Below are 26,034 nucleotides of genomic sequence, written 5' to 3' on the forward strand. Positions count from 1 at the left end.
AAACTTTCTGATAGGTAGTCTAATGTAGTTCCTTTGTAAAATAGCGTTGTCAAAAACGGAACTTGAACTGTTATGCCATTCTGTATTTGACAAATGAAAAGAGAATTTATTATTATTCTTAACAGTATTTATATACTGCTTTTCAACAAAAAGTTCACAAAGTTGTTTACAGAGAAAAATAAAATAACTAATGGCTCCCTGTCCCAGTAGGGCTTGCAAAGAGCTATAAAAAGATGCAAAAGAACACCAGCAGGCGGCCACTAGAGAAGACACTGCTGGGGTGAGAAGGGCCAGTTATTCTCCCCCTGCTAAATAAAAGAGGAGCACCCACTTGAAAAAGTGCCTCTTATATATATGCAGCAATGCTGTCTATTATGCTTTTAATATTTTTGTACAAGAAATGAAATTAGAATAGTTTTATAATTGAAAGCCAGATTTGCAAGAACAATAATTGATGCTTTATCTGTGCCATGAAAGAAAAATGCATGGTAGATGTACAACCAAAATCCAAATTTATTTTAAAAACCAGCACTTTCAGTTGTCTTCTCTAATTTGTGTGTATACTCATACACTTGTATGCATTCATGTGTACACATGCACAAAGTGTATTTTTCTGTATTTCATATATTTAACATCTCTTCATGTTTATATTTAAACATCAGTCTTCCTTAAACTATAAGGATTCAGTGTGGTACATGGACCTATATTGTGAATTGCTTTAGTTATATACCCTTGAATTTCTGGTTTTGTCTTAATATGGCTTTCATGTGGTCAAACATATTTTGACAAACAGGAAAAGTTTATTATTTCAAATATTAAGAGTGATGATTTGTGTGTATTAACTGGGCACACCTTTTAAGAAGTTTAGTTTTCAAAAATGACTTATCAAAGAGTTCATGTATTTTTCCAGCATCTAAGCTTTAAGAGCCTATTAACTGGAGCAACTGAGAAAATGTTGATCTCTGAGAGAACATTAAAAAAGGCTGTAATTAACAGTCATGAGACCAGAAGATGCTAGTACCTGAGCTTAGAAGAGTGATGAAGATTTAGCTCAGGTTTTCATCAAAGACTAATAAAAGCAAGGAGGGGGAAGATCTTGCAAAGAAGGGAGGCAGTGGTAGCTTTTCTAAATATTACCAGCAATAAGTAGTGCAATATATTTGGAAAATAGATCATGACTAAGATGTGGAAGAGTGAATAATGGGAGTTGAACAGAAAGTTGTGAAGCATTTTAGGAGGAATTGGGGAAGGAGTGAAGGAGAGAGTGAAGGGGTGTGTGGCAACTGCGTCTTAGCCAGCCCAGTAAGGAAGCCCTACCCAGAGAACTGTTAACTTGATGGATCTCTCTGGGGCTTTCAGTGGCATAGATCACATTATCCTTCTGGGTTGCCTCTAGTGGCATTGTTTTACAATGATCCCAGTCCTTCCTGGAGGGCACATCCCGGTGACATTGAGAGACTCCTGCTTGACCCCTTGTTCACTGGCCTATTAGGTGCAGAGTTCCATCTTAGTAGTTGGCAACCTTCAGTTTCGAAAGACTATGGTGTCGCACTCTGAATGGTGGTTCTGGAACAGCGTCTAGTGTGGCTGAAAAGGCCGATCCAGGAGTGACAATCCCCTCCACACTGGGAGCAAGTGCAGTCTGTCCCTGGTCTGTCTCCCTGGCTATGGGCCTTCCTTCATTGCCTCTTTGCCTCAGTCTGTTGGCCAAGTGTCTCTTCAAACTGGAAGAGGCCATGCTGCAAAGCCTGCCTCCAAGCAGGCCGCTCAGAGGCCAGGATTTCCCACCTGTTGAGGTCCACTCCTAAGGCCATTAGATCCCTCTTGCAGATGTCCTTGCATCGCAGCTGTAGTCTACCTGTAGGGCGCTTTCCCTGCACGAGTTCTCCATAGAGGAGATCCTTTGGGATCCGGCCACCATCCATTCTCACGACATGACCGAGCCAACGCAGGCGTCTCTGTTTCAGCAGTGCGTACGTGCTAGTGAGTCTAGCTCATTCCAGGACTGTGTTGTTTGGAACTTTGTCCTGCCAGGTGATGCCGAGGATGCGTCGGAGGCAGCGCATGTGGAAAGCGTTCAGTTTCATCTCCTGTTGTGAGCGAAGAGTCCATGACTCGCTGCAGTACAGAAGTGTACTCAGGACGCAAGCTCTGTAAACCTGGATCTTGGTATGTTCTGTCAGCTTCTTGTTGGACCAGACTCTCTTTGTGAGTCTGGAAAATGTGGTAGCTGCTTTACCGATGGGTTTGTTAAGCTCGGTATCGAGAGAAAGAGTGTCGGAGATCGTTGAGCCAAGGTACACAAAGTCATGGACAACCTCCAGTTCATGCACAGAGATAGTAATGCAGAGAGGTGAGTTCACATCCTGAACCATGACCTGTGTTTTCTTAAGGCTGATCGTCAGTCCAAAATCTTGGCAGGCCTTGCTAAAACGATTCATGAGCTGCTGGAGATCTTTGGCAGAGTGGGTAGTGACAGCTGCATCATCAGCAAAGAGGAAGCCACGCAGACATTTCAGCTGGATTTTGGACTTTGCTCTCAGTCTGGAGAGGTTGGAGAGCTTTCCTTCTGATCTGGTCCGGAGATCGATGCCTTCTGTTGCAGTTTCAAAGGCATGCTTCAGCAGGACAGCGAAGAAAATCCCAAATAAGGTTGGCGCAACCTTGCTTCACTCCGCTTCACAGCCCTGCTTCACTCCGCTTCAGATGTCAAAGGGGTCTGATGTGGAGCCATCAAAGACAACAGTGCCCTTCATGTCCTTGTGGAAAGACCTGATGATGCTGAGGAGCCTGGGTGGACATCCGATCTTGGGGAGAATCTTGAAGTGGCCGTCCCTGCTGACCAGGTTGAAAGCCTTCGTGAGATCTATGAAGGCTATAAAGAGTGGCTGCCGTCATTCCCTGCATTTCTCCTGCAGTTGTCTAAGGGAGAATACCATATCAGTGGTGGACCTTTTGGCTCGGAATCCGCACTGCAATTCTGGATAGACGCTCCCTGCAAGTACCTGGAGCCTCTTTAGTGCAACTCGGGCAAACAACGTTCCTACAACACTAAGGAAAGAGATGCCGCGGTAGTTGTTGCAGTCACCCCTGTCGCCTTTGTTCTTGTACAGCGTGATGATGTTTGCATCCCTCATGTCTTGAGGTACTCCACCTTCTCTCCAGCAAAGACAGAAGATTTCATGCAGTTCAGTGACGATTATCTCTTTGCAGCACTTTAGAACTTCAGCAGGGATGCTGTCTTTTCCAGGTGCCTTGCCAAAGGCAAGGGAGTCCAGGGCCACCTGCTGTTCAGCGCTTCTTCGGTGACTACATTTTCTCTGGAATATAGCTCAGAGTAGTGCTGCACACAGCGTTCCATCTGCTGCGCCTGATCCTGGATGACCTCGCCTGCGGCAGACTTCAGAGGGGCAATTTTCTTCTGTGTTGGACCTAGAACCTGCTTGATAACATCATATATCCCCTTGATGTTGCCCATGTCAGCTGCTATCTGTATCTCGGAACAGAGCTGGAGCCAGTAGTCATTAGCACATCTCCTGGCAGTCTGTTGGACTTTGCTGCGAGCAGCTCGGAGGACCTGCAGGTTGCGCTCACTGGGACAGGCCTTGTATGCTGTTTGAGCTCTCCTCTTTTCCTCAATGACTGGTGTCAACTCCTCAGAGTGGGCTTCAAACCAGTCTGCCGCCTTGTTGATCTTCTTGCCTAATATGGACAAGGCGGTGTTGCAAACGGCATTCTTGAAATATTCCCATCTGTTGGATGCGTTTGCATCGGCCTGGCCTGGAAGAGATTCCTCAAGCACTCGTGCAAATTCCTCCACTTTTATCTGATCCCGGGTCTTGCTGGTATCAATGCGAGGTCTTCCTTCCTTTTTCGTGTGATACATTCGCTTTGTTTGCAGTTTCACTCTGCTGCACACCAGGGAGTGGTCAGTGTCGCAGGCAGCACCCTGATAACTGCGTGTGATCTTGATAATAATAATAACAGGTATTTATATACCGCCTTTCTTGGTCTTTATTCAAGGCTTTATTCAAGGCGGTTTACATAGGCAGGCTTTATTTAAATCCCTTATTAAATAGGGATTTTTAAAATTTGAAAGAAGGTTCTTTCTTTCAAGAACCACTACATTCAGGTGTTTCATTCCGATCTGGCTTCACATTCTGGCCTCCATCCTCCCACGCTTAGAGCAGATGGAATAGCTCGGCTTCAGCTTGTCAGCTGCTTCAAGGTCACACGGTGCCGGTGGCCTCGAACTGGCAACCTTGTGGATGTTATCTTCAGGCAGACGGAGGCTCTACCCTCTAGACCAGACCTCCTGCCCAGCTGGATGCTGGGAAGGCTGGAGCGTCTGGTGAGAATCAGGTCGAGCTGGTGCCAGTGCTTTGATCTTGGGTGTCTCCAAGAGACTCTATGTTGGGGCTTTGTGTTGAAGAACGTGTTGCTGACACAGAGACTGTGATGACAGCAAAACTCTATCAGGTGTTGGCCATTTTCATTCATCTTCCCAGTGCCGAACTGACCTAAGCAAGTGGGCCACGAACTGTGATCAGCACCAACTCTAGCATTGAAATCGCCAAGGATGAACAATGGCTCTTTTACAGGGATCTTCTTGATAGTGGTGGCCAGGTCATCATATAATTTGTCTTTGGCTTCTGCTGGAGACGACAGAGTCGGTGCATAAGCACTGATGAGAGTGACAGGTCCTGCTGATGACTGGAGCTACAGGAACAGAATTCTTTCACTTCCCACAGTAGGTGGGATGATGAATTCCAGCAGGGTATTTCTGACCACAAAGCCAAAGTTCCCTGGTTTCCTTTGGTGGTTTTCCCTGCCAGAAAAATGAGAAATTTCTCTCTTTGACAGATCCGGAATCTTGCAGCCTCGTCTCTTGGAGGGCGACGATGTCCATCTGCAGTCTGCTCAGCTCCATGTCGATGACAGCTGTTTTGCGTGTGTCGTCTATTTCTTGCAGTTCATCAGAGAAGCCAGGTGTCATTGTTCTTACATTCCAGGTGCCCAGCTTTAGGGCAGGAGTTTTCTGTTTTCTGTTGCATAGTACACAGTTGTCAGTCCGCTTGTCGGTTTTCACCCTAAACCCCACGTACCCCGTGAGGTTAACGGACCTCCCCCCTCTGCAATCCTCCATTACCCTCATCCCTGCTCTCCCTCTGCAATTCTCCATTACCCACAACCCCCTCTCTCCCCCTCCCCCTCTGCAATCCTCCATTATCCTCATCCCTGCTCTCCCTCTGCAGTCATCCATTATCCTCATCCCTTCTCTCCCTCTGCAGTCATCCATTATCCTCATCCCTTCTCTCCCTCTGCAATCCTCCATTCCCCACAACCCCCCTCTATCCCCCTGCGGTCCTCCATTCCCCACAACCCTCCTCTCTCTCCCTGCAGTCCTCCATTACCCACAACCCTCCTCTCTCGCCCTGCAGTCCTTTATCCTCCACAATCTCCCTTTCTGCCCCTCCACTCCTGCATCATCCCCTGAGGGCTGGGGATAAGAACAGGCCCTCAGTTTGGCTGTACTTGTCTTAAGAGGCGACCAAACAGCCACCGGGTAGATGGGACTCTTCAGCCTGGGAAGGCAGCTCATCTAAGAAAAGGAAACTCTGACCTCAAACCTCCACTGCCTTGTGGCTATATCCAGTTGTGGAAAAGGCTTCAGGAGTCAACCTCGAGTTCCATCTTACTGCTTTATTATTTCAAATCTACATGAAACTACTGTGGGGGAGGTCATCAAGGAGTGTGAATTTGGCTCTGTCACAACTATGTAGATGGCACCTAGCATGATATCTCAATTCCATCTGTGGGTTGGGACCCACTAGGTGGGTTGCGAGGCAATTTCAGGTGGGTCTCCATTCATTTCAGTATTTTATTTTTTAATATATTGGACTTGATGCTACCAAGGTATGTGACTGCATTTGGGGAAATGTTACAGATCTGTACTTTAAACAAGCTACTATGTATATTCTTTTAACAATGATAGTTAATGGGGCTTATGCCTGGGTAAGTGTGGGTAGGATTGCAGCCTAGGTTTGTCAAAAATTTTCCTGCTTGCTGTTGTCACTTCTGGTCATGACATCACTTCTGGTGGGTCCTGACAGATTTTCATTCCAAAAAGTGGGTCCCGGTGCTAAATGTGTGAGAACCACTGGTCTAGAGAGATTCATACTGTGGATACTGAAGACTGCAATACAGAAGTGTAGAGTTAGGAATATGGCAGGAATGGAATGGAGGCAGTTTTGAAAATGACTTTCTGGAGCAGCATCTTTTGAGCAGTTTGGCCAGTTTGCATGATATATTAACGATATAAAATTGTGTTTTAGTGGAGTTGATTTTGCAACTGACAGTGTAACAAGGTGGATTTGCCCACCCTGGCTATTGCTGTAGTTACTGCAAGTGATTTTATGTAATATCTCTGCTACATATAGTTAAAAGGTCTGGGGGTAATATTCTATTGCAAACAGATGGATCATTTTTTCTTCATTTATCAGTGTCATTCTTTGATGGATTAGAATGCCATTCTCTTTTTCATGTAATAACAAGGATTCAGATAAGAGAATGATTTTTTTTTTTTGCCTTGAGTTTGATTCTGTTTTCTGGCTGTTTGTGGGAAGAAGGGATACTATGCTCCCCTGAAACCGAAGAAACATGAGAATTCAAGAAGAAATCTATCATCATTAGAGGAAACCTTTGACAGCCATCTCTCTCTCTCTCTCTCTCTCTCTCTCTCTCTCTGGCTGTCAAACCTTACTATAAAACATGGTTAGACAAGAGAAATAACTTTTTAACCCTTTTCACCTCTCAACCAACCCAAATAGCTTTTCATAACCCTTAGCTATTTGACTGCAGTGTAAGGAATTGGTATTTCCACTTTTTTTCTCTTGGAAGGGACAGCAAAAATGAAGGATGATGTCCACTTTGGGGGAGAAAGTAAGATGGGAAAACAGAGTCTTCACTGACATTATCATGGGAAAAGAGTTAAAAATAAGTTACATAGTTAGAGCCCAATATCCGTGGGGGTTCCATTTTGCTCAAAATACCTGGTGCAGACTTGAGAAGCCCCATTGCGGGGCTAGCGCTCTTACTTGGGGGAAGTGCACAAACATTTCCTTTCCCCACAGAGACCTCTGGCGGCTTCCTCGTGCCTACGGGATACAGTGGTCACCATCTTGGCACCGCTGTTCCTTTGGGTGCTGGGACGCTTAGGATTGGGCTGTTAAGAATTTAACTTGGGATGAATTGTGCTAGTCCAAATCCCAAGATTTACTGTTGCATACTCATTATAAGCTGTTGGTTTAAGAAACTCTAGCACCTTTCCAGTGTTAGTTGAATCCTTTTTGAAGGGCTTAAAGTGCTTAACTTGGACTGGATCTTCCCAGTGAAAGTTGTATCTTTTAAAACATTAATAGATATCAGGGTGACTTAGGACATTATAGACAGTGGATGACAGGAAAGTTGAGTGACTTTCTGACAGCTCATGCTTGTAACATTCAAAATCACCCTGAAAAATGCATTAAATCATTCCTAAGGAAATGTGTGCCCAAGTATTTTTCAAAGTGTATTCAGAAGTATCAGGCAACTAGATAGTATTGTCTTTTTTTTCTGAGCAACACTCTCAGAAGTGTTTACTTTTTGCCTCCTACACAATGTACTTTTGAGTACATGTCCTTGTAACAGTTCCAAGACACAAGAGGCATGTATTAGTGGAGCTGTTTATATTGTATTAAAGGTGCTTTGTGTAGTTTATTAAACCCCCATAGATATGTTTTCCCCTCCCTCCTGTTTTGATCCCCACTGCTACTATGAGCTGCCAATCTGTTTTGAATGTTTGCTGGTTAGCTCCCTCTCTGAACAGAATTTAAGAAAGATTGAGTAGCTGTGGCTAATCTCTTCATACAAGAAGTGAATATTTTTTAATTGTTCAAAGTTCTGTGAACTGTAACATTGTCATGATGAAATGTGTACTCTGCTTAAATTGTTTTTGTTATTAAGTTTGGGAAATCTTAAGTTCTGACACATTTCGAAAGAAACAGTTCAAAATATTTACTCTTCAGTTCAGAACATAACCATAATATGCTCACAAGATATAAGGACTTATAATTTATTCTCAGAGCAACAAACATAAAGTTTACCAAAAACCCCGAAGTCTGATGCTATTCCACTGGTAAATCAGTGGTTTCACAATATATGGGACAACCCCTCTCATAAAATCAGAGGAATAATATACCATTTTCTGAAGATCGTCTTCTAATGTGGAAACACATTCTAGTTGAGAGAGTATTTCAGAAGGAACTTCTTTATAAACTGCAAGATGTTATTTCTTCATTTACTGTCATTTTAATTTAAATGGTTGCGTAGAGAGATGATGCTGGAAGAATTGGAAGTAAACATGTTTAGATTAATTTAAAATATTGTAATAGGTCACAGTTTTGTAATTATTACTTTTAAATGAAATTTATGTCACAAATAGAAATGAATAAAATTATAAAAATGTGGATTCTTTGCTATTCATTTGAAATAATTTTGCTGTGCAGTCAATTTGTTTGTGATTGTTGCAAATCTGTTGCCTCAGCTTTGGTTTCATTATTGTTCTTTAAATTGTATTGTCTGCTTAAGAATTTCTAAGTGACAATGGGAAAACTATTCCAATCAGTAGAACCTCCAGAGCATAACTAATGTGTGCGATCTCTTTAGTAGAAAAGAATGGCTTGCAACAGTCTTGCTGCCTCAGTGAAACAATACAATCTGTCTGCTGCATGATGTCATTGCCAGAAGCCAAATAGTACAGTTTTTGTTTTAATGGAAGAGCTCTTTCACATTGCTGGTTTGACATGATGGGAATGTGGTTGGAAATGCTTCCTGTTCATTCACAGGCCTCAGGCTGTCCATGCATTTCAGCTTCAGAAATGACAGCTGAAACCAATTAGGTAGAACTATGGGACAGCTAAGTCACATGTAGATTTATCATGGTTGGAAGAGACTGAGAAGGAGTGGAGTATATTTCATTGAAAATATAAGTGGCTAATTAACAACGAATGATTACTGACGAGGAGGTTGGGCATGAAGCTCATTTGTGTGATTTGTTCCTGAAGTTCAGAGCAATGAGATCTTGGTGAATGTACTTTTGCTAGTAAATTTTAGAGATCTGTGATTGTGAGGGGATTGAAAAATGTGGGAGTTTAAATGAAAATGTGAGGCCATGTGCTGTGACTTACTCCTCTATTCATACCTAGAATATTTATACCAGGATTATAACACCTGGTCTGAAGTTTGGAAAATTGGTTTTCAGTCTATTTTCACCACTGAGCTCTCTAGGACTGGAATTAGTTGATATTGAGAATTTGTGATTGTTTTTGCTAGTATTGCATCTGCCCTTCTCTTCTGGAAATGTAGTAAAATACTCTGCATGACACATCATTGCATTGTGAGTCTTACCAACCCCTTGCTTCATTGAATTTGCTTCCACTTATGGAGGGTAGAGAAACAGTGATATTGTGTCAAACATTTTTGTTTTACTAAGCATTCTGGAAGGAGGTAATGTGGGGATGTCATTTTCGACAATGCCCTTTCATTGTCTAGATCAGGGCTCTCCAGACGGATTCAGCACCCTTTGATAGCTCTTCCCTGCGTAACAGATGTTTACTGTTCCACATGGGAGCCTTGACAAAGCACCTCCATTCACCCCAAGGGTTGTTGTGACCTGCCAATTCTGCCCAGAAATCCGGATGCAAAGCCTGTTGGGACGTCAGAGGCCAGTGGCTGGTTACGATGACACTTGGGAACGAATTGAGGACCTTTGTCAAGGCTTCCCCGCGGAACAGTAAGCACTGACCACGCTGGGGAAGCCTTTGCAGGCGCACAGTGGTCTCCACTTTGGAGACCACTTGCTTAGATCTTGTCTGAATAGATTTGAGCATCTCTCTTAGATTCTGTTCCCCCATTTGCCATCACAACCACCTGTGGAGTATTTTGCAAACACATTTTATTTAGTGAGGGGTGCTATGAAGTAATACTAAAAAAATTAAATGTTGACATTGCTTGTTCCACGTACTTATTCACAAGTGACCCCTTCTGCTCTCAAAGCAGAATGTTTGTATATTAATGATATGATAATGTAACTTCTACCTTCCCAGTTTATGAATAGCTCACTAGTGTCTGAATCCATACAACAGTGTTTCACTGGATAAGTATATTGTCTTTTGCAGGTTTCTGTCAGAAGCACTTTCAGTACAGTATAGTCCAATGATGGCTAACCTTTTCGGCTCAGCATGTCAAAAATTCAGAAAATGCTTGACTCTGCTGGTGTGTTGCATCCCCCCCCTGAACAAATGAGAAACAATTATTTACATGTTCATTTATTTTAAAAATACAGTCCACTCATGTGTGATGCTATGTACTATATAAAAAAGCATCAAATAATTTCACAAATAATTACATAATATTACATAAAAATGGGTAAAACAAACTCATTTGTTGTTGTTGGGTATTGATGAATTCCAAAAAATCATGGCGTGTCCCTTTTGACATGTGTGTCATAGGTGCACCATCACTGGTATAGCCTCTGAAGCATAATTGAGTCATTCACAGTAACTGCAGTAAAGGTATTGGAAATAGTTTTGTTTGACATTATTGTCAATTATTTGACATTCATGAATGTTGGCAACCTTCAGTCTCGAAAGACTATGGTATCGCGCTCTGGATGGTTGTTCTGGCACAGCGTCTAGTGTGACTGAAAAGGCCGATTCGGGAGTGACAATCCCCTCCACACTGGGAGCAAGTGCAGTCTGTCCCTGGTCTGTCTCCCTGACTATGGGCCTTCCTTCATTGCCTCTTTGCCTCAGACTGTTGACCAAGTGTCTCTTCAAACTGGGAAAGGCCATGCTGCACAGCCTGCCTCCAAGCAGGCCGCTCAGAGGCCAGGGTTTCCCACCTGTTGAGGTCCACTCCTAAGGCCTTCAGATCCCTCTTGCAGATGTCCTTGTATCGTAGCTGTGGTCTACCTGCAGGGTGCTTTCCTTGCACGAGTTCTCCATAGAAGAGATCCTTTGGGATCCGGCCATCATCCATTCTCACGACATGACCGAGCTAACGCAGGCGTCTCTGTTTCAGCAGTGCATACATGCTAGGGATTCCAGCTCGTTCCAGGACTGTGTTGTTTGGAACTTTGTCCTGCCAGGTGATGCCAAGGATGCGTCGAAGGCAGTGCATGTGGAATGTGTTCAGTTTCCTCTCCTGTTGTGAGCGAAGAGTCCATGACTCGCTGCAGTACAGAAGTGTACTCAGGACGCAAGCTCTGTAAACCTGGATCTTGGTATGTTCTGTCAGCTTCTTGTTGGACCAGACTCTCTTTGTGAGTCTGGAAAACGTGGTAGCTGCTTTACCGATGGGTTTGTTTAGCTCGGTATCGAGAGAAAGAGTGTCGGAGATCGTTGAGCCAAGGTACACAAAGTCATGGACAACCTCCAGTTCATGCGCAGAGATTGTAATGCAGGGAGGTGAGTCCACATCCTGAACCATGACCTGTGTTTTCTTAAGGCTGATCGTCAGTCCAAAATTTTGGCAGGCCTTGCTAAAACGATTCATGAGCTACTGGAGATCTTTGACAGAGTGGGTAGTGACAGCTGCATCGTCGGCAAAGAGGAAGTCACGCAGACATTTCAGCTGGACTTTGGACTTTGCTCTCAGTCTGGAGAGGTTGGAGAGCTTTCCATCTGATCTGGTCCGGAGATAGATGCCTTCTGTTGCAGTTCCAAAGGCATGCTTCAGCAGGACAGCGAAGAAAATCCCAAACCAAGTTGGCGCAAGAACACAGCCCTGCTTCACTCCGCTTCGGATGTCAAAGGGGTCTGATGTGGAGCCATCAAAGACAACAGTGCCTTTCATGTCCTTGTGGAAAGATCTGATGATGCTGAGGAGCCTGGGTGGACATGCGATCTTGGGGAGAATATTGAAGAGGCCATCCCTGCTGACTAGGTCGAAAGCCTTCGTGAGATCTATGAAGGCTATAAAGAGTGGCTGTCGTTGTTCCCTGCATTTCTCCTGCAGTTGTCTAAGGGAGAATACCATATCAGTGGTGGACCTTTTGGCTCGGAATCCGCACTGCGATTCTGGATAGACGCTCTCTGCAAGTACCTGGAGCCTCTTTAGTGCAACTCGGGCAAACAGCTTTCCTACTACGCTAAGAAGTAGTAAATCTTTATTACGGTCATAAGACCAGCCACATATAAAATATCAAAATATATAAGCATATATATAGATATACGAAGATATGCAATATATTATGATTAGGTTTAAAACAATAAAACAATTTATCATTATGTTGAAACAGTTCTAAAATACCCAGCAGCAACTTCCAGCCATCTCCCCAGAAACAATTCCATTCTATCTAGCAGACTATACTCTAACTACAGAGGTTCATCCATATTTAAAATCCATTTCCTAATACCCATTGCAGCGGTAAAAAATTTAGCGACACTATATGAAAACATCGGATTGGATTCAGATAATAATATATACATATATTGTTGCTCTGTGCATCCGAAAAGTCGACTAATCAAAGGGGAAATAAGTTCTTCATGTATCTTTTTGTAATAAATACACCGCAACAGAACATGTTCAGTTGTTTCTATCTGTTCCATTCCACATGGGCAAAGACGCTCTGCCCAGGGGATCCTTTTATACCGTCCCTCCTGCACAGCTGAGGGTAGTGCATTAAGCCGGGCCAAAGTAAACGCCCTTCTATGTCTAGGCTGTTCCAGCTGGACAAAATAAGGTGCTATTGCAACCTTATATAATCTATCTTCACTAAGAAAAAATTCTGGGGCACTACTTAAGTCATATTGTCTCTCATTATCCTCAATGCGCTGTTTAATAATTTTCTTTGCCTGTTCCATTCCCATGATTAACAAAATCGATCTAGAGAGACCCAATGAAGCAATTTTTTGCTCAATTAACTGAGCCCATTTTGACTTAAAAGTATCTTGCAGAATCAATGGAACAAGACCAGTGGGAAGATAAAACATTCTTAGCCAGTACATGAGAGTTGCAATCCAAATCCTGGCCTCAGTTTTAATTTGGCCGGTTTCTAATCTTAATTTTACGTTGGCAACATCTCTGGGAACTCCCAATATTGCTCTCAGGATACGCTAAGGAGAGAGATGCCGCGGTAGTTGTTGCGGTCACCCCTGTCGCCTTTGTTCTTGTACAGCGTGATGATGTTTGCATCCCTCATGTCTTGAGGTACTCCACCTTCTCTTCAGCAAAGACAGAGGATTTCATGCAGTTCAGTGACGATTATCTCTTTGTAGCACTTTAGGACTTCAGCAGGGATGCTGTCTTTTCCTGGTGCCTTGCCAAAGGCAAGGGAGTCCAGGGCCACCTGAAGTTCTTCTAGGGTTGGTTCACTGTCAAGCTCCTCCAACACAGGCAGGCACTCAATGTTGTTCAGCGCTTCTTCGGTGACTACATTTTCTCTGGAATATAGCTCAGAGTAGTGCTGCACCCAGCGTTCCATCTGCTGCGCCCGATCCTGGATGACCTCGCCTGCTGCAGACTTCAGAGGGGCAATTTTCTTCGTGTTGGACCTAGGGCCTGCTTGATACCATCATACATCCCCTTGATGTTGCCCGTGTCAGCTGCTATCTGTATCTCGGAACAGAGCTAGAGCCAGTAGTCGTTAGCACATCTCCTGGCAGTCTGCTGGACTTTGCTGCAAGCAGCTCGGAGGACCTGCAGGTTGCGCTCACTGGGACAGGCCTTGTATGCTGTTTGAGCTCTCCTCTTTTCCTCAATGACTGGTGTCAACTCCTCAGAGTGGGCTTCAAACCAGTCTGCCGTCTTGTTGGTCTTCTTGCCAAATATGGACAAGGCGGTGTTGTAAACGGTATTCTTGAAGTATTCCCATCTGTTGGATGCGTTTGCATCGGCCGGGCCTGGAAGAGATTCCTCAAGCGCTCGTGCAAATTCCTCCACTTTCCTCTGATCCCGGATCTTGCTGGTATCAATGCGAGGTCTTCCTTCCTTTTTCATGTGATACAGTCGCTTTGCTTGCAGTTTCACTCTGCCGCACACCAGGGAGTGGTCAGTGTCGCAGGCAGCACCCTGATAACTGCGTGTGATCTTGATGCTGGGAAGGCTGGAGCGTCTGGAGAGAATCAGGTCGAGCTGGTGCCAGTGCTTTGATCTTGGGTGTCTCCAAGAGACTCTATGTTGGGGCTTTGAGTTGAAGAACGTGTTGCTAACACAGAGACCGTGATGACAGTAAAACTCTAGCAGGCGCTGACCATTTTCATTCATCTTCCCAGTGCCGAACTGACCTAAGCAAGTGGGCCACGAACTGTGATCAGCACCAACTCTAGCATTGAAATCGCCAAGGATGAACAATAGCTCTTTTACAGGGATCTTCTTGATAGTGGTGGTCAGGTCATCGTAGAATTTGTCTTTGGCTTCTGCTGGAGACGACAGAGTCGGTGCATAAGCACTGATGAGTGTGACAGGTCCTGCTGATGACTGGAGCTGCAGGGACAAAATTCTTTCACTTTCCACAGTAGGTGGGATGATGGATTCCAGCAGGGTATTTCTGACCGCAAAGCCAACGCCATGTTCCCTGGTTTCGTTTGATGGTTTTCCCTGCCAGAAAAATGAGAAATTTCTTTCCTTGACAGATCCGGAATCTGGCAGCCTTGTCTCTTGAAGGGCGACGATGTCCATCTGCAGTCTGCTCAGCTCCATGTCGTTGACGGATGTTTTCGTGCGTCGTCTATTTCTTGCAGGTCGTCAGAGAAGCCAGGTGTCATTGTCCTTACATTCCAGGTGCCCAGTTTTAGGGCAGGAGTTTTCTGTTTTCTGTTGCATGGTGCAGAGTTGTCGATCTGCTTGTCGGTTTTCACCCTAAACCCCATGCACCCCATGAGGTTAATGGACCGTGGCGAGGCAACACCTTACTGGCTGGGGACCGCCCAGCTTAAGGTGGACAGTAGCTGCCCAATGAGATGCAATGATCTCTCCCACCGTCGGAAGCAGCCCCTGGCATCACGCTCTACGCCAGTCGAACGAAGACTTATAACCGGTAAACTGCTGCTTCCCATGTTGTGCCGACGCCGTATGGCGAAGTTGGAGTGTCCTCTCCAGTGCGCGAAGCCTGGGTAAAGAAGGTATGGAGGATATGCTGTTACCCATGCAGCAGATCTCCCCTCTCCACGTCGCTGGAATGGTCCAATGGAAAGGCAGAAGCCAATACGGTTGGTTCCAGCGGCGTCGCAGGAGTTGCCAGAACGTGACTGTGTTCAGCCATGAACTGCCTCAGGGACTCCGGCTCCGGATTTTGCCTCGAGGCTGACTCCTGAAGCCTGTTCCATAATTGGATGTAGCCACAAGGCAGTGGAGGTTTGGGATCAGTTTTCCTTCTCTCAGATGAGCTGCCTTCCCAGGCTGACCAGTCCCATCTACCCGGTGGCTGTTTAGTTGCCTCTTACATCATGTACAGCCAAACCAAGGGCCTGTTCTTATCCCCGGCACCTGGGGGATGACGCAGGAGTGGAGGGGCAGAAAGGAAGATTGTGGAAGCAGGGATGGGGCTAATGGAGGGTTGCAGAGAGAGAGGGAGCAGGGGTGGGGCTAATGGAGGATTGCAGAGAGAGAAGAAGCTGGGGTGGCGCTAATGGAGGATTGCAGAGAGAGGGAGCAGGGGTGGGGCTAAAGACATTCATAGAACCTTTTATTCTCATAAATTTCTGCAGATTTTGAGGCAATTCGGCTATAATGAAAGATGTAATCTTTGGCAAGTGACTTATGGTTTTCTTTTCAATTTGTCTTTTTCTTTTCTTTTTTGAAAAAACAGAATATTAGCTTTCTGGATTTAGTTGTTATAACTGTGAAAACAAATTTCAAAAATACTTCAGAATTAAATGTTTCAAAAGACCTATGATCTGCTGACTGGTGATATATTGGGGCATTCACATAACATTGTCACTCTAAGAAAATAAATATATCATGGCTTCACTATACTAGCTGTTTCCCTGACTCTGCAGTGCTATGTATCAAAACAAAGATGTTTGTTGTGCCTTGCTGTGTAGTGGGTTGACATCAGTTCTGGTGAGACCAAGTATGACATACGAGCCAGTCAGTAATGGTGTCGTAATTTGGAACATCAACTTGATAGGAAAATACTATGCCTTACTTGTGAGGTGAGGTAGTTAACAGACCTTCTAGCAAAAAAACTTGAACCCAGAAAAGTTTGTCAGGAATTTATGCTAAGAGTCTTGAAGCATGATCAAAGCTATAAGCAGAAAATGGTAAGTAGGGCAGTAAAATGCAGCAGCTTAAAGTAGGACTCTGATGTCATGGTTAGGGAATATGTGGTGGATATTTGCAAAGTCAGTGTGTTTTCTTAATGTGGAATTAAATTAGCCAACTAGACAAACTATTCATAGATCTTGACCAATTTGTCTGTAGTCTTGTTCAAGAATTGTTCCTAGATAGCTGACTTGGAAAGGAATACCTTGAAACTGACAGACCAGTGTTGAGCCTTAAAATATGAGGCTCGATTTTACATACATGTCACGGACCCTGACCTGTTAACAGACAACCAGCTCTTCCACTTTTGGCTGTCTTTTACCTTCCACTGTTGAAGTACTATGTGGCATCCAAGCAATAATGATCTGCAGTCAGAGAAGTGAAAAATTGAGGAGTACAGATTTGCTCATGAAGTGGGCTGATGCAGCTTGTGTCATCAGCAGATGGTAGGGGCGGAAGCGGTGGCAGATTTGGAATGTTGCCTCCTCCATCCAGCCTGCCATGGACATGAGGGGCATTGATCTACTTTGCACCTAACAAAAGTGAAGCAGGAATAGGATAATCTACTTCCTTTCCCTTTCTTCATGTTAATACAGGGTTAAAAGGGAATGCATCTCTTTAAACTCCATATAAGGAAAGAGCGTTTTGCTAACCTCTCTTCCCATTCCATACTTATGTGGTGTTTACGGGCATATGGAGGAGCGGTTTTTTTAGGAGTGTGTGTGTGTGTGTGTGTGTGTGTGTGTGTGTACACCCGCACGCAATGGTGTTAAGCCCACATTCTCCAGCAATCTGTTGCCAACACTGCTCCTTCACATGTGCACGTGTGACCTACATGTGTCATGCGCACATACACAGATACCTGAAATTGGGGAAATTAGCAAGCCAGAGGTCAAATAGAGCAGTGTGACAAGGTTTAGGATCGTTGACATGAATGAGCAGTGCAACCAATCTCAAAGTGCCTAAAAATTAGGATAAAAGTAACCACAAGACAGAGCTTTTCAAAGAAAATTAAGAATTTATTAAAGAAATAATCTTTTGGGGAGAGAGAGAGAGATCAGTGAGGGGGTGGGGGTGGGGGTGGAAATCACCTATCCTAGTCTGCTGGTTTGCTTGAATGTGAAGTCCTTCTTGAACAGCAAGGCAGGGCTGCAAAGTTCCCAGATTCTTCCAAAGTGAAATGTCAGGCTGAACTCCTCCACTGCCTCTGGAGTGAACAAACTCTCCTCTTCTCTGTGTCTGTGTCTTCTTATAATCTGCTTACAGAGCAGGGAAGTTATAGAACTTTTTACAAAGGAAACAAAGGAATATCTGCAGGACAAAGGAGTTTGGAGAGTTTCTTGAGTGATGCATTTTGGGCTTCCTGTCCTTGATTTCTAGGAGGTTGATTTGATTTCCTGTCCTAGTTTTCTAGGAGGTCAGAAAAGAGCTTGATGGCCCATGCAGGACGTTTCTACTGAACAATAGTTTGGCAGGGTGTGTTCTCTCAGGTGGAAGGACTTCTTGGCCTAGAGTCTGAAAAGGAACTACCTAGCTGGGCAATTGTAATTCAATTTAACATTCAGGCAGGACTTGTTCTTGCTAGCTGTCAGACCTCAAGCACCCAGATTTAATCAACCATAGAGGGGCCTTTCCTTGGGAGCCAGCAAAATCTTATCCCTTTTCACTCCAGGGAAGCCTGCCCAACTCTGAAACCAAGATGGACATGTGTTTGGGGAAATAGGGTGTTTGTAACACTGGCCCAGTAGCAAGTGAGGGGTAGCACTGGGCAGTGGACCTGATTGGACTGTCCCTGACTCGGCAGATCATCAAGGGACAACTGGTCTGCCTTCCAGGACAGAGTTTGGCCCAGGTTTGTGTGAACCATGTTTTGAAGTAGTTTCTGTTTCTGGCTATCTCTCACTGTATCCGCAACCTGTGGAGAATGGATTTACTTGTTAGATGTAATATGAGACAATCTACATGATACGAAGATGTTTGAGGCGTTTTTCAGGTGCACTGTTGAAAATCATATCATTTAAGCATATGAATAAGAATGCTCAGCATTTGTACAATGCAGGAGTGTCCAAAGTTTTTGGCAGGAGGGCCGCATTATCTCTCTGACACTGTGTCGGAGGCTGGGGAAAAAAAAGAATTAATTTACATTTAAAATTTGAATAAATTTACATAAGTTTACATAAATGAATATACTAGAGGTGGAACTTATATGAATGAATGGAGGTCTTGCAATAGCTCAAGGCCTGTAAAAGGCCTTGCACAAGCAAGGCTGGCCTTTGCTGCCGCTACTGCATCACAGACGTGAATCAGCAAGCAGTGGAGGAAGCCCTCATCCCACAGCTCATGCGAGAGGTCAAACAGTTGCCCTCAAGCTGAGAGCAGCTGTGTCGGGCCAGTGCAGGCTCCAACAAATCTCCAGAGGGCCAGAGGCTCATTGGAGACTGGGGGCTTCCTGAGGGCCACATTGAGAGGCCTTGAGGGCCACATGTGGCCCCAGGGCTGGGTTTGGGCACCCCTGGTATAATACTTTGAATGTGAAAAGCACTTTATATATCTTCATGTTGTAAGGAGAGCAACCCTGTAATGTACATAAATATTATCCTCTCTTTTTGCAGTTGGGGAAGACTGAGAGACAATGGCTTGCCTAGGTTGACTTTCGGAAGATACACTAGGTTAGAGAACTGGAAAAGAATTGAGACAATAAGGATATTTTCTAGTCATGCTGAGCCTGAGTAGAACACCTCATGTGCATTATTATAGCCTATGATATCCCTGAAGTTATTATATAGATCAGGGGTCTCCAAACCCCGGCCTGGGGGCCACATGCGGCCCACGGCAAGCCTCTGTCTTGCCCGCGGCCAGCCTGTTGTCCCCTGAAAGCCCCTGGCCCACTTTGCTGAACATGACTGGAACTATTTCTGGTTGCAGATGGAGGGTGTTCTAAGGGCCAGAGAGGTTGAAAGAATGAGCCCATTCATTCATTTATTTACACATCTAAGTTCCATCTCTAATTTATTTATATAAATTTTATATTTAAATTTTTTTTCCAGCCATCAAAACCGTGCCAGACATTTGTTGCGGCCCTCTGGCCGAAAGGTTTGGAGACCCCTGATATAGATGTACAAAAGTTAGCCTATGAAAATATAAATTATTAAATAATCCAAGCCATGGCAAAGAGATTGGAGGGTTTTCTAAAACCAGAAACATTAAAAGATGATTTTCTTTCCATAAATGAAACTGAGAGATGAGCATGGTGGGCAGCAGGGTGATAAATACTGCAGAATAATCAGTTCACTTTTACAGAATTAGCAGCTGAAAGGAAAATGCAATGTTAAAGACCCTTTCCAGTGTTTATGTACAAATGTTTATGCAAAATTTAAGATATAGATTTCACACAAAAAAACCCTTGTTCTTTGGAAGCAACAACATTTATGTTGAGTGGTAAAGACAGAAACTTCATGGCTTTGTAGCATGTAGTTCATTGGTTACAACACAGTTCTGCATTCCAAAATGCATGGACATATTTTCCCTTTTATGGCTGTAATGTATGAACCATTTCTACTACAGGCAGGAATGTGTGGCACTTAAAGCTATAGAGAAATGTGTCTCATATCTGATATTATCAATGCATTTAAAAGGCTTTTCAATTATTGTTTACATACATGAACAAAAATGTAAGTAAAGGAAAATTTTCATTCACCATCTTGTTTTAATAGTGGCAATCTCATGAGGAAATTGTAAATGAAACAAGGTATTGGTTATGTTGACAAGAAGATGGGCTTGTGCACCTGTGTGAAATAAGGTGAAATATATGTATTTTTAAAAATACAAATTATCTTCTAAAATTACTTAAAGCCAATAAAAATAGCTTAAAAATGCTTATCAAAATTCACAAAATACATGACTAAAAACAAATCTAACAATAGAAGATGAATACAGTCGAACAGACTAAGAAATGCTTACCCATTTCCAAAGGGAAAAAAAATTCCAGTGATACAATGCTGACTGGGAATTGGAGATAAGTTTTACATGTTTAAATTTACTGTATGAACTTCAGCATTGTGTCAAGCTGCAAACCTATTCATAATGGAAAGGATGTGTGTTAGTGGTGAAGCCTAGTGTTGTATGGATTGTCCTATGAACCACTTCATAAATACAGCAGCTCAAGGTTTAGAGAGTAAGAGTTCCATGCTGGTGTTGAAGGTGCTTGTGTGCTAGCACTGGGCTCAGACACTAATCCTGTTGCCCACATAAGCACAACCATTGGAGTTGTCAACAGCTGCCTCCCAGGCATTGCTGCAAATCTTCCATATCCATCATTATAGCACTGTATGGCCCTCACAGTCTTGTACCAGTCTTTTTAGCTCCATTTAATCAAGGTGAATTTTGCACAAGAGGACTTTACCCTGTACACCAGTGGTACTCAGACTGGGGCGTCGAGAGGCCAGGGCCAGCCTGAGGGCCCTAGCCTCTGCCCCCTTAAGGGGTGGGGGCAGGGGGAAGGCAGCGACGCGACCCTCACTTCTGGTTTTGTGGAGGTGGTGCGCGATTGCTCCACTTTTGCTTCCAAGCGACTGGGGAGCCCTGCAGGTGCTCGCGCAGGGCTTCCCGCACCCCAGGAAAGCTGCTGCAGGGACTGGTGAGTACATCCCAGTCCCTGCAGCGCCCTGAGTGGCACGATCTTGGGGATCGCATTGCTACCTTCCCCCCACTCCTCCCCTGCAAAGACTTAGTGGCTCTCAAACACTACCAGAGAGTTTGAGAACCACGGCCGTACACTATGGAGCTACAGAGCCCAGAAAAGACCTGTTATGAGTGTAACCTTGAGGAGAGAGGTAATTAGGGCACAAATGGTTAACTGAGCCATTCTTGCCAGGCACTGGATTATGCTTTAGCAAAGCAAGCTGGTATTTGCTGTGATATGGCCATCTTAAATGATGTGCTCAAAGCAAACGTTAAGTGTTGGTTTCTGTGCTTCATGTGTAGTCAGGAAGTTGCCATTAAGTAGTTTCAAACAGGATGATTTTTCTTGTGTATGAGTGCCTGTTGCATGATGTCACTTTTTTGAATCTTGAAGTTTTATGTTTTCTTCATGGTCTTGATTTTACAAGAAGTGTATTTCACACAGGATCAAAATTTTAGTAGCTCTTCATGCCCTTTAAATGCTGCAAAGTTTTGTTTAATAACTCCCATTCCATTCCAGAAACTTTTGATAGTTCAATATCAAGTAGTGTAGAAATGTTTTTAAATGTATTTCCTTGACTGTCGCAAAACTTTCATTTTTTGTTTGTGCAAAGTCTAAGGACTTTTTTGTTCCTGGAAATAGCAATTTGATAAGATTCTTGCTGTGTTCATGAAACTGATTGGCATTCCGGTTGTGTATTATCGCAATATAGACCACTAGAAGCGCATCTGAGGTATTTTAGTGTTAACTAGATCAGAGTGAAGGTAATGCTGTCATAGTGCAACTGAGAAAATGTACTTTCTCTTTGATCTCATTTTGCCATATCTGGAGGAAATAGTGAGTTCCAACAGAAACAAAGATTCATCTGTTACAGTAATATAATAATAATAGTAATACATATTTTTTCTCTTTTCAAGCACACTGATTTATGTCAGTACATGGACAAACATCCTGGAGGACTTCATCCAGACAATGTGAAGGTAGGACATCATTTTCTTCATAAGTATAATGATGATAGGCTAGAAAGTACACTGCCGTTATACTTCTGAGATCAAAGGAAGGAGCATGAACATTGGCCCTAGAAATCGGTGTATACTAAAAGCACTAGATGTTTTAAGAACATCTGTTCTAGAAAATCTTTTTATGATTATAGACCCACAATGGATTGCCCAATATGTCCCTATACACTCTTCACCTCTTTACTCTCGAAATCATCATCATCAGTCCTGTTGGATACCAGTATGACTTCCTGTTGGATACCAGTATGACTTCAAAAGATACTAGTAACTTGGTTTCTACTTTTACCTATGGATAGCTATGAATAGAACACCTCAATCTGTATTGATAGTGATAATAGTTAATAATCTAACAACTTTTTTTAATTGTTCAAAGATAGTCCCATACTCCCATGATATGGTTCCCATACTCCCAAGGAGTATGGCTACCCTGGTTAAGAATCCCTGTTGTAGAAAACAGAAAAATAATATAACTTAGGGCCCAATCTTAACAGGCCATAGCGCTGGCACTGAGTTCCAGCTCTGGTTCTGGGTGTTATAAATGTGCCATAAAGCACATTTACAGCACCCTCCAAGTAGGGAACATCGACACTGGGCCCACCACTGGACAGACACTACCTGGAGCAAGGTAAGAGCTCTGGGCAGTGGTAAGGGCTTTCATGGCAGGAGAGAAGGTGGGGGGAGAACCAGTCCAGGAAGGGGGGAAGATGGTGGCAGACTCTGCCGCCATATTCTATCCTCCCTTCTGGCCCTGGTAGCCCGACATGGGACTCATCAGTTCTGCACACTCTTAAATGTAGGCGCAGAGCCAAGAAGACCCATTGCTGCTGGCTGTTGTATACCTAGGGTAAGGGAGCAATCACACCCTTCATCCAAGGACACCTCCGGGTGTGTCCCAACACCCACAAGATCTGGTGGTCCCCATTTTGGTGCCACTGTAGCCATGGGCACTAGGAAACATAGGATTGAGCTGCCCATAATGATGTTAAAACAATATTGTTTAAAGCTACAACTTCTCATAAGTTGCAACTTAGCAACTATAGCTAAAGTTCACTTTTTTATTATTTGGGTATAAGCAGGAGATTTGATCTGACCACCTATTGGGAAATCAATCAGATAATTTTACCATAAAGTGGAATACAGTTGGTCATGCAGTATATACCTTAGAGACCACACAGGTAATATTTGGTTTGTGGTCTTGTGCTTTGATGGTCTTCTGATACACACTTCTTTAGCACTGAAACTAAATTCTCTCCCATGTTATACATTTTTATGTGAGCTTCTGATTTAAGTTCTTAAAATGGAGAAAAATTAAAATGTTTAGATTAGGAAAGTGTGGGTAGGATTGCAGACTGTCAGGCAAAACTTCCTCCTGCCTGCTCCAAGTCCTCCTCCCCGCAGCCTCTGTGAGTGAGGCTTCACTCAGAGCCAACTTTAGGCACCTCTACTCCAAAGTAAGCCCCATTATAGTCAATGGGGCTTACTCCCAGGTAAGGATGGATAGGATGGCAGCCTCAGTCAGGCGTGACTTCCTCCTGCCCGCCTGCCCTCCTTCCTCCACAGCCACTGGGAGCAAGCAGGAAGGCTTCTCCACAGCCTCCTCTCCCCGCCCCGTGAGGCAGCTGCAGGACCAGGCTCTGCCTACCAAACAAAACGGCCGCCTGGCGGGGGGCATGCCCCAACCTCTCCTCACAGGGGCGCAGGGCTGGCCTCAGTGTAGCCCATTGCCCCTGTAGTCCAATGTGCCTGGTTGGTTGGGTGCGCATGGTGGCAGACAACCACTTCCCCCTCCAGTCCAGTGTGCCTGGCAGGGCTGCAGCTGCCCAGTGAAAGCCCTCAGAGGGAATGGAGGCAGGGAGCGACCTCTTCCTCTGGAGAAGTGCCAGCAGCTTGGGGGTGAGTAGGAGGGAGTGGTGCTGGGGGGAGGCAGCAAGCAGCTTGGGGGATGTGGCAGATTTTCTATTTTTCAGTTTTTTAAAAAAGTGGGGATAAAAGCGAAACCCCAGAGTGACGTCACTTCCGGATGTGACGTCACTTCCGGGGCATCATCTTGAGTTCTGAACCGGGCAGCAGGATTGTTAGCTACACCACTGTATTCAGCCAATCTAATGCCTTTGTTGAGTAAACAGACACTCCCTGCCAGAATCTTTCTGGCTGCACTGGCTACTGGAGATAGATTGCCTCTTCTTTGCATTAAGAGCCTCTTCGTTATGTTAATGTGCACTTGCTGCAAGCTTTGGGAATCCTGACTGCCTCATTAAGAGCCTCTTTGTTGTGCTTTGACCACCCTTGTATATGCTGTCTGTTGTTAAGTGGAAGGTTAAGCGATGCACACCTATAGTCAGAGTTTGCAGAAGAGCCACTGAAAAGTCATGTAGTCAAAAGTGTAGTTATGGTGTAGTTTTTAGCAGCCTGTTTCCACTATTAGTTTGGCCTCTTGTAAACAGGCTTATTTATTTTTGTCTAAAAGTAAACAGTATGTTTTCATTTGATCAATGTTTTTTAGTACCTGCACTGAGTGCATAGAAACAAAGACCTCCTTTATTAGTACTTTAGTTTCTCAGGGACACCTTCATTCTAATTAGGAATCCATTTATATTTCTCATTTACCATCTGAAAGTAATGGATTCCCCCAGGGTTTAACTGCAGAAAAATAATTGCAGGTGAAATTTCTTTCTGCCTTTCATCACAGTTCTGTGAAGTCCGAATATTGTAATAACTGAAATGATTCTTTAATAACTTCCTTACCCTTTGCATCCAATACTCGAAATAGGTATCTTTCAAAGGACCTTGCAATTTGTCTGTCTAATGTCCTGCTATTTTTCTTAGTACAGTAGTTATTGAGTGTTCACTTTTCCACAAATAAAACAATATAAAGCAATATAGTGATTGCTATACTGTTCAGACATACAGTATTCCAATTCAAAGTGAGCCTGTATAAGTGTAGGCAACTCACTAATGTCTCCATAGTATTCTCCCAGCACTTTAATTTAGAATTGGAGACAAAGTTGCACCATAAACAAAGCATTCAGTTTTTTAGTACAAGTGCTACAAATACTAGTTGTGTGCAGATTGGTAGAATATACATAGGTAAAAGTGACCTAAAGTAATAAGGGCCTAGATTTTTTTTAAAGTTTATTGTGCAGTCATCCCTTGCTGTACTTATCTGTGTCATTCTCAGTGACACACGGGGAAACATTTCATGGTCAATTCCAGAGCTTGTACAAACCTTCATTGCCTGGTGATGATACGATATTTCTCAGGTGGGACCTAGTGAAGGTGCATGATCCTGAGGCGCCATTCTTTTTCCACCATCTTCATACCTCTGTTTTTAAATGGATAACACATTCATGGGAAGTTGAAACTTTACTCTCCTCGGGAAAGAGAAGAATCAAATACCTTCCAACCAGCAGAGAACCCACTTGGAGTGTCAACTGTTCCTTTAACTTAGGAAAGACTATTGTAAAAGTCTGAATGACCCTGTTCCTAGCCTTCTACTACATCCTGTAGTGAATTCAGGATTTATCCTGTAATATCCTATAGTAATTCAGGTTAGGTTTTTCAAAACTCAAACCATGCAGCCAAGAATTCACTTGTTAGTTCAAATCAATATATAACATTCAATTATTGCCTTGTTGTTTGGTTCTCATTACCCATCAAGTTCCCTAGGTTAAAATACTACTGTGACAGGCATAATTGGCAGAATTCTCTTCTTGGGACTCTACACCTTGATTCTAACCTATTAACTATGCCTACCTGGCTCCTTACTCAAAGTTCTCAAACCTTCCTTGCCCATCTGGCAATAGCTGCTGCCAGTCTGTAGATATTATGTATGGTTTTGTCCCACTCTTATTTACTCCCTGGCTTTTTCATCAATTCCTGCTCTATAGTCCATCATTGTCCCTCTTTTCCAGGCCATTGTCCATTTCCCCCTATTTTCCTTATTCTCTGATGTTGCTTTGTCAACTGCCCTACTTCTCATGAACACAGATGCTTGGAAGCTTTTTCAGAATTGTTTGCCTGGTTTACTTT

The 26,034-nt window shown here is 43.8% G+C and overlaps 1 protein-coding gene across 3 annotated transcripts in view; it reads left to right on the plus strand.

The window, feature by feature from the left end:
• Window positions 1–26,034, plus strand: part of CDK14 (cyclin dependent kinase 14) — a 348,112-nt gene that overhangs the window by 123,784 nt on the left and 198,294 nt on the right. For all 3 annotated transcript variants that reach the window (XM_066628515.1, XM_066628517.1, XM_066628516.1), the window contains one exon: window positions 21,904–21,966. In XM_066628515.1, coding sequence (XP_066484612.1) covers window positions 21,904–21,966 — 63 coding nt within the window. The remainder of the gene's footprint in view (window positions 1–21,903; window positions 21,967–26,034) is intronic.

The sequence above is a fragment of the Tiliqua scincoides genome, chromosome 5 (genome assembly GCF_035046505.1).
Source record: "Tiliqua scincoides isolate rTilSci1 chromosome 5, rTilSci1.hap2, whole genome shotgun sequence".
Taxonomy (NCBI): domain Eukaryota; kingdom Metazoa; phylum Chordata; class Lepidosauria; order Squamata; family Scincidae; genus Tiliqua; species Tiliqua scincoides.